At 37.4% G+C, this 10,000-nt stretch overlaps 1 protein-coding gene across 1 annotated transcript in view; it reads left to right on the forward strand.

Moving 5' to 3' along the window:
- Positions 1 to 10,000, forward strand: part of LOC125026214 (G-protein coupled receptor GRL101-like) — a 104,654-nt gene that overhangs the window by 40,793 nt on the left and 53,861 nt on the right. The window contains exons 6-7 of the mRNA XM_047614517.1: positions 1,523 to 1,660; positions 9,233 to 9,382. Coding sequence (XP_047470473.1) covers positions 1,523 to 1,660; positions 9,233 to 9,382 — 288 coding nt within the window. The remainder of the gene's footprint in view (positions 1 to 1,522; positions 1,661 to 9,232; positions 9,383 to 10,000) is intronic.

Below are 10,000 nucleotides of genomic sequence, written 5' to 3' on the forward strand. Positions count from 1 at the left end.
GAGCGAAAAAACACAGATTGGATTATCAAATATGCACATAGATCTTCAGTTTTTAAAGACAATGGCCAGCCTGATGGGGCCGTCGATACCAGCAGCTGCGTAGCGGGGGCCCTGGCAGAGTCTCTCCTCTGCGTGGGACTGTTTTATGTGAATAGCTGTCTTTGACTGTGTGAATGCGTAAGTATGTGTTTATGTGTATTACGCCTACACGCAATGTGTATGCGTAATACACATGTGTATTACGCATTACGCAAATAATGTCTGAATCTACAAAAAAGAGGAATTGTTGACTAGAATGGTAATGATAATGTCCTGTTGATTGAGACCGATAAGTTCTCGTCCCGTTTAACCAGTGGACAAATAAAGTTGATACTCCTTCGTGGTTCAGAGTGCATATCCATACAGGTCTCAGCATAATACTGTAATACTGCATATGTAAATAAAACATATCGCCAATAATTTTCGTTGTCGTCATATGAGTCGTCGCATTAGCATCATCATTTTTCTATAAAGACCACCGAAACATCATTTATCACCCTTTCTATCATCATCACTGGTAATACCATTAACATCCCTCCTAAATTGCCATCATTAATTCTCGCATCATTATCCCCTTACGCCACCATTAGCGTCCTTGCCCCGTATCCGCGAAGCCGTCGCCAGCTCCGTCCCTTCTACCCCCGCCACCCAGAAGACTCCTTGAAATTTTCAATATGTAAATTGACCACGCCCCTCCCACGCCCCTCCCACGCCCTTCCCTCGCCCCTCGCACGCCCATCGTTGATCCCGAAGTGCGAGTTTGTGCCGCGTGAGTGATGAGAAAAGGGCCTTCCATCCATTAATCTCAGGCGAACCCACGAAATCTTCTCAAACCGACTCTTCTGCTCCCCCCCCCCCCCCTCCTCCCTTCCTCAGGTTTGTTCGCTTTTCTGATCGTCCGGAAGGTGGGCGATAATTATGATATCTTGATCGTCATTATTACCATTATTATTTTTTCAATATCATTATCGTTATCATTATGCTCATCTTTATTATTTTTGATATCATTAATGTCACTTTCATTATTATCGTCATGATCATTATTATCATTATCATTATCATTGTTATTATTATTATTATTGTTATTATAATTATTATTGTTATAACTATTATTATTATTGTTATTATATTATTGTCATTATTGTCATTATTATCATCATTCATATCACCAGCAAATTTATCACCGTCATTGTCATCATAATTACTATTATCATTATCATCATCATCGTCGTCGCTATCATCATCACCGCCACCACCATCACCTGATCATAATATTCATTTTAAAAAGTTATCATCGTCATTGTCATTATAAATTATGTCATTTGCATTACTATTACTTTTGATCAGTGAAGCTGTCATCATTATAACACTGCAGTTATTATTTTATCATTTCTATTCCACTCTCACCATTAATGCTATCATTATCATCATGAACTAAATTTAAATATTTACCATACCGATCACGCATTCTATCTCAACGCAGGTGGACCGTGCAACGCCAGGCAGTACAGCTGTTCCGACGGCCAGTGCATATCAGCTGGCAACGTGTGTGACGCCCAGTGCGACTGCGTGGACTGTGGCGACGAGACAGACTGCGAGGAATATTACACTGTCAACTCAGGTCAGTCAGCACTAGTGGGTTGATGAAATAAGGTAAATGGCAAGCACCTGCAGGGAACATGGAATAATATGAACAGTGAAAAACTACTCGGTCGATAAATTCTCAGAAAGGAACACTATATAGATTACTTGCCTGAAACATGAGACAACAGTTTCGAAAACTTTTTTTACATTTAAGTCGAAAATTTTATCTCATATTTCGGTAGACTTTTCAGTGTATATCATTTTTTCTGCCACATTGAAATACATTTACTGTACATGTATCAATATATGAATTAATGAACCGATATTGATTTATTCATCTACCACTCCATCTATTTGTCTGCCTGTAGTTAAACTAATATGTTCAGATTATTCTCAAGACAGCCATTCTTACTTTCTACGCCGTTATCTATTTAGCAGTATCGGTGTTGTCAAAGTTTCCGAAACTTTTCCAGGATTTTTCTGAGAATTATGGTTTCTTTCTAATTACTATAATTACTGTGGTTCTTCCCTCCCTTCCCCCCTCCTCTCTCTCTCTCTCTCTCTTTCTCTCTCTCTCTCTCTGTCTCTCTCTCTCTCTCTCTCTCTCTATATATATATATATATATATATATATATATATATATATATATATATATATGCATATATATATATATATATATATATATATATATATATATATATTTATATATGTATATACACATTCATATTTATATATATATATACACAAACATACACACGCACGTGTGTGTGTGTGTGTGTGTGTGTGTGTGTGTGTGTGTGTGTGTGTGTGTGTGCTTGTGTTTGCTTGTGTGTGCTTGTGTGTGTGTGTGTGGTATCAATTATTACCATAAGTTTGTATCTGAATTATAAAATCTTATGATATTCCTTGCTTCCAGTTCCCAAAATTTGTGTTACAATTCAGGCGACTATTAGCTCTATCACTCTCTTAGACCTGCACTTGCCTTGGAGAGACCCTACTCAGATGTGTAAGTCACCGTACAGAAAGCAAATGCTCTGGGGTAACGTTCATTTTTTTTCTTGTCAGGGTTACATCCAAAGCAATCCGCTTGATAGAAGCATCTCCTCACGTCTACTCATAATCAACCTTCTTTTCCCTGCGTCGTGAGGTGGCCTGTTTTTGGTCGTTGTCCGAGAAATTAAGGAAGATCCTCTTTCCTTTATAGACCAACGTAATATTCGTCCCGCATTTTCCAAACTTCATACAGTGTAGAGAATACCAGCAAATAGGTTCATCTGTAATGTGTGTGTACATATATGTATGCGTGTGTGTGTGTGTGTGTGTGTGTGTGTGTGTGTGTGTGTGTGTGTGTGTGTGTGTGTGTGTGTGTGTGTGTGTGTGTGTGTGTGTGTGCTTTTATATATGTGTGTATAAATATATAAATATATACATATATATATATATATATATATATAAGTATATGTATGTATGATTGTATGTATGAATATGAGGCCTGTGGAGTAAAGCCCAGGCAGACGTTGGGCCCCCGTTTATATGAGGCAACGTCGGCGGGAGTGGGCTATAGGGGTAGGAGCTTGGAACATCCGGTCTTGCGGCAGGATGATCGATTACCCTTGCTATCGAGGGAATTGAAGCGGTTGGGAGTCTAGGTGGCTACCCTCTCGGAGGAGAGAAGACCTGGCAGCGGCACGATCAGTATGGGTGGCCAAACCTACTAATAGTCGGGCCGGGGCGATGGTCACTATCTCCAGGGAGTACCCATAGCAATCTCCAGCCGATTTCAGCCTTCGGTAGTAGAGGTCTCTCCCGTGGACCAGCGTATTATGGCATTGAGAGGGGAGCATGATTTTGGCTTTGTGCCTCTTACTGCTGTGTACGCTCCTACCGATGTTTGCAAAATCAATGAGAAAGTGGCAGACTAATGTCCCCAGTGAGACATTTGCACTGTAATAAGCGATTTAAATGTGGTATCAGGCTGTGACCGAGATGGCTATAAGATGTCTTGTCGGTCCCCGTGGCTCGAGAGCTGATCCCAGCAGCGAGAACAGCCTCCTTCTTCAAGACTTTGCTAGTCCACATCGCTGGACTTGGTATAGTGATACGGGTTCTGTGGCCAAGGAGATCTACCATACTCTTGTTAGCACTTGCTGGAGGACGCTCCTGAACTGCATGCTTTACCTTAGTGCCGAGTTCTGTGGTACTGACCATAGATTGGTTGTGGCTACCTTAAGGTCCACTTGAAAATCCCTTGTCTCTCCAGTGGTTCCAGAATGTTTCACTTGGACAGACTGAGGGAGAAGGAATGTGCACGGAGGTTCGCCATGGCAGTCTCTGATTAGTTCATAGCACTCAAACATTTGACAGATCTCCTAGCTCGATTATATCATATAGCTACAGTAATCTGCAAACCTTCACATGTTTCTAGAGGTTGAGATTACACGCAAACCAGCCGCCAGAGCGCAATGAAACTTCTCACAGGTACTGAAACTCAGTGCGCGCGGGCCAGTGGGAGAACCATTGCACATTTGTTTTGTCGCCTGTGTCTGTGTTTCTATTTCCCGGATTGCTTTTATTGCTTTTATTTTATTGCTGATTTTATTTCCCGGGACACCAGCTGCAGAGCAATTTTCTGACCCGCCTACATTGGGTTAATAGCAAGTCTGTATATTGGTACTGAAAGTGCTGTAAAGTGTTATGGGGTCCTGTTGAACTTCTTCACAGTTAACTCGGGAGTGAGGCAAGGCTGTGCCCTTGCACCAGCATTTGCATGGACTGGATAATAGGCAGAGCTATTATCTAAAGTCACTGTGGAGCAACACTGGGCAATATCAAGGTCATAGATCTCGAATTTGCCGAAGATATTGCTATCCTATCTGAGTCTCTCGACTCACTGGTGGCGGTTCTTAATTCAGCAATGAGACAAAGCCCTTAGGCCTAGATGGGTAGCTGTTCAGTTGAGAGCTTTACATACCTTGGTAGTGCAATCCATCTCTTTGGGCTGTCAGAACAAGAAATCAGTAGATGGATTGGACTGGCAGCAGGAGCCATAAGCTCAGTCAACAAGAGTATTTGGAGATGCCAGTACCTATGCAGAAGGAACAATTTACTTATCTTCAAGGCCTTGATACTACCATTTTGCCTCTATGCCGAATCACGTGGTATAGTTAGCAGGGTCATGTGTCCATCTGACGGCTTTACCGTGAAACTGGCATGTAACCTGTTGCTTTCATAGTCCGGGACCGCCAACTCAGGCTGTACGGGCACCTAGCTCGTTCACCTGTGGATGACCCAGCCCATCAGATTGACTCTTCACTAGACAGTCCTGGGTAGAGGCCCGTAGGACGACCTAGGAAGTCGCAAGGAGCTTGTGAGGGGCTGAAGACCTGCCTGGCGGCTCGCCAAGGGGGGCCCCCGTGGCTGGAAGCGAAGGGTGGCTGCGGCTATGCGCCCCCGTCGGCGTCAGCTCCGTTGATAAGGATAAGTCCGATATGCGAAGCTGAGCTTCGCCCGGGCTATGCCAATGAGAGGAGCCCGGCCTGTGTCGACTAATGTCGACTCGCGAACGTGTGTCAGCTGGTGCTGACTCGGCTAAGTCCTAACCCGCCGTGGTGCCCAGCCACAGCAGTAACCTCCAGGCGACAATTGCAACTTCTCGCGCCTGGGCGGGGCGCAAACCGCCGACCCCTCGGATGAGAGGCCGACACGTTACCACTGTACTAGCCTGGAGGCTTCTCCATTGATGATGATGCTGATGATATATATATATATATATATATATATATATATATATATATATATATGTGTGTGTGTGTGTGTGTGTGTGTCTGTGTCTGTGTCTGTGTCTGTGTCTGTGTCTGTGTCTGTGTCTGTGTCTGTGTCTGTGTCTGCGTCTGTGTCTGTGTCTGTGTCTGTGTCTGTGTGTGTGTGTGTGTGTGTGTGTGTGTGTGTGTGTGTGTTTGTGTGTGTGTGTGTGATTTTTTTACATTGAATTTAACTCTTTGGAACTGATACGCAAAATACCATTTGTCACCATCAACTCAGCTAACAACTGTGCCTAGTAAGGCATAATACTAAATATGTAGTAATGCACTTTTGCATTGTATGCAAGACTGTTTTAATTTGTTTAATGCAATATATAGTGTTTTTAAGTTATTCTCTTTCTCCTCCTCCTTCTCCACTCATTGTTATTATCACTATCATTGTTATCACTATCTTTGTTGTTGTTATTTATATTATCAGTATTGTTGTTATTATCATTACTATTATTTCATTATTGTTGTTGTTAATATAATTCCCATGATATGTTTTTATATCATTATCATCATCATCATCCTCATTATTAAAGATCTTATTCCTCTTTGCATCATATGACTCTCTCTCTCTCTCTCTCTCTCTCTCTCTCTCTCTCTCTCTCTCTCTCTCTCTCTCTCTCTCTCTCTCTCCCTCCCTCTCTCTCTCTACCTATCTATCTATCTTTTCTCTCTCTCTCTCTCTCTCTCTCTCTCTCTCTCTCTCTCTCTCTCTCTCTCTCTCTCTCTCTCTCTCTCTCTCTCTCTCTCTCTCTCTCTCTCTCTTTATCTCTCTCTCTCTCCTCTCTCTCTCTCTCTCCCTCTCTCTCTCTCTCTCTCTCTCTCTCTCTCTCTCTCTCTCTCTCTCTCTCTCTCTCTCTCTCTCTCTCTCTCTCTCTCTCTCTCTCTCTATCTATCTATCTATCTCTCCTCTCTGTCTCCTCTCTCTCTCTCTCTCTCTCTCTCTCTCTCTCTCTCTCTCTCTCTCTCTCTATCTATCTATCTATCTATCTATCTATCTATTTATCTATCTATCTATCTTTCTATCTATCTCTCTTCCCTCTGATTTGGTGTGTTTCTTCGGCCTGACTCCTTGCTCTTTTCACGGCGCTCTCATCATGAGGATTCTCGCTCTTCGCCTTCGAGGGACTGAACCTCTAAGCCACTTTTCCAGCTTTACATTTCTGTTCTTCTTATTCCGTTGGGGTATGAGAGTGTTTTAATTTTGATCCCCTTGCCTATATTATCATTACTAGGATTAGTATAATTAGTAACTGATATCATTATCGTAAATGATTTTATTATATTATTGTTGCTGCTGGTATTGTTTTTTAACATTTTATTAGGTAGTTATAATTATTATATCATTTTCATCGTCATCATCATTGCTATCATTATGTTGTTATTTCATTATTGTTATTATTATTGTCATTGTTACTATAATCTTTATTATCATTATTATTATCATTATGATTATTATTATTATTATTATTATTGTTATCAGTAGATTTATCAATATTATTATGATTATCGTTATTTTTTGTTAACATTATTATTATAATCATTATTATTATTATTATCATCCTTATCATCATCATTATTATTCCTGTCATTATCATTAATATTGATATAGTTGTTCTCAGCAAAATTATCATTGTTATTATCATTATCATCATCATTATTATTATTATTAGCAGAAACATTCTTTCTTACGGACCAATGTTAAAAGTTCACCTGGAACTAGCCTTCAGTTACCATTAGATTATTACTATCATTAGCATCATTGCTATCATCATCTTCATTCGTATTAATATGATTATCGTTTTAATCATTAATATTATTATTATTGTTGTTGTTTTGTTGTTGTTGTTGTTGTTGTTATCATTATCATTAATAATAATACCATTATCACTATTATTATTATCATCATCATCATCATCATCATCATCATCATCTTCATCATCATTTCTATTATTATTATTATTATTACTGTTATTATTATTATCATTATTTTTGTTATCATATATCATTCCTGTTGATATGATTACTATTATTACTATTATTATCATTATTACTATTATCATCATTATTAACGTTATCACTTTTATCATTATTATTATTATTATTATTATTATTATTATTATCAGTTCTATTATCATCAGTTTTATTATCAGTTTTATTATTATCATTATTATTGTCATCATTATTATCATCATAATTAGTAGTAGCAGTATTAGTAGTATTACTATAATTATTTTTTGTTACCATCATTATTATCATTATTATTACAAATATTATAATTATCACAATTACTGTGTTTATAATCATAATCATTTTGGTATCGATATTATCATAATCATCATTTTATTGTTATTATCATCATCATTATTACAATTAACATTATTATCATTATCATTGTTGTTATTATTATTATTATCATTGTTGTTATTATTATCATCTTCATTATTATTATTATTATCATCATCATTATCATTATTATTATTTTTTTTATTATTATTATTATTATTATTATTATTATCCTTATTATTATTGTTGTTTTTGTTGTTGTTCTTATTATTATTGTTATTATTATTATTATTATTATCATTATTATTATTATCATAACAGGATCCACTTGGAATTCCCGGAAAGCCTGGAATTCCATTTTTTTTTTTTTTTTTTTTGTTCTAAAGATCTGTAAAACCTTGAAACCTGAACTTTTAGAAAGAAATCCTGGAAACATCGGGGTCATTTACACTGGATGACTCACTTTTTTCAGCGCCTCTGTGTCATGATACAAAAGAATCATTGTTTCATGTTACACACTAGGTTTAGATTAGTTTGTTTTATTACAAACTTCCGTGGACCGTGGTCTCGTCAAATCATGGTCAAATAAAAATCGTTCATTGCAACTATCATGTGTCTTTTTTTAAGTAAATTCAAAATGTTGCAGTTGTATTTCGAAGAAAGACTATGATATGCGACACTGAATTCTACCTCATGTGTGGCCTATATGCGCAGAAAAAGATCATGATGCAAGTTACAAGTAGGTTGAATGATGATACTTTTCCAAGCTATGAACATGCAGAATTTAACTGTATATATTTTCGCATTGATCAAGCTCGAGTTGTTTCTTCAGTTATAAGGTAGGTAAGTCTATTGTGTTTATGAAGCGCCCTCCGGCGCGTTAATACTTGGACGTCGGCGCATAAATGTTTACCTTGTTGTGCGGTGTTGTGATATGATAGCCTGCCGCATGGAACAGCATGTTCCTTCTAATTTAGCACTGAGTTTATCAGTTTGCCACAGCTATTATTTGTACTGATGTGTCACATTTTGTTCAAAATATATCCTTGAAAAACATTTTTTGGACCTGGAGAAATCATGGAAAAGTCAGTGGATTTCATATTCACAAAGGGGGAAGAACCCTGCAATATTATTATTACTATCATCACTATCCTTATTATCATTATCGTCACCCGCATTGCCATCATTTTAATTAGTATTATGAATTTTTTTATTATTATCATTTTTATTATCATTGTTATCTCTATTATCATCATTGATATTATTGTCATTATCATTATTATCATTGTTATTATTATTGTTATTATTAATATCATTATTATCATTATTATTATTTTCATTATTGTTGTTACTATTATAATTATTGTTATTATATCAGTATCATTAGTTTCATTATTAGTATTAATATTATTGCTGTTGTTATTAACATTATCATTATCATCATCAATGTTATCAGCATTTTAGATGACAACTCACTATGCCCCTCCTAATCTCTCCCCTCTTTCCTTGCCAGGAGTCCCAGAGTGCCACAAGGGCGTGGCACTGACTTGCGTGGTGTCCCCATTAGACAGGAAGAAGGACAGATGCATTGCCGCCCGGAACATCTGCGACGGATTCAACGACTGTCACAACGGGGAGCAGGTGTCGGACGAGTACGGTTGCCGTGAGTGTCACCTGTCATGTCGGTCCCTGTCACGTCGTTCGCGGTTGTGTTCTCTGCAGAGTTTGGCACTAACTCTTCTGTGATTTTATGATATTGCATTAATTGCTTTGATTATTATCATTATGGGGAAGATGAAAATGATGATGATGATTATAATGGCATGACGACGATAGTGATGATGATGATTATGTTTATGGTTTATGAAATGCTGCTGATTCCGTTGACAGTGGTGGGAAGGGGAGTGATGACAGTGCAGTTTTTTTTATATTATTAATCATCTCCTTTGTTATCATAAGTAGTACAGCATCGCAATTCTCATTACGATTTTTATCATTATCTTTATTGGCATTATTATTATTATTATTATTACTATTATTATTATTATTATTACTATTATTATCATTATCATCATCATTGTTGTAATTAATATTATCATCATTATTATTACTATTATCAATATTATTGTCATAATTATTATTATTGTTGTTGTTATTGTTTCTGTCCTATCCAATATGTTATCCCTGTTATTGCTGTTATTGTTATCATTATTATTATTATCATTACCATTATCATCATTATATTGTTATCTTTATTATTACTATCATTATTATTGTCCTT

Source organism: Penaeus chinensis, chromosome 6 (genome assembly GCF_019202785.1).
Source record: "Penaeus chinensis breed Huanghai No. 1 chromosome 6, ASM1920278v2, whole genome shotgun sequence".
NCBI classification, from domain to species: Eukaryota; Metazoa; Arthropoda; class Malacostraca; order Decapoda; family Penaeidae; genus Penaeus; species Penaeus chinensis.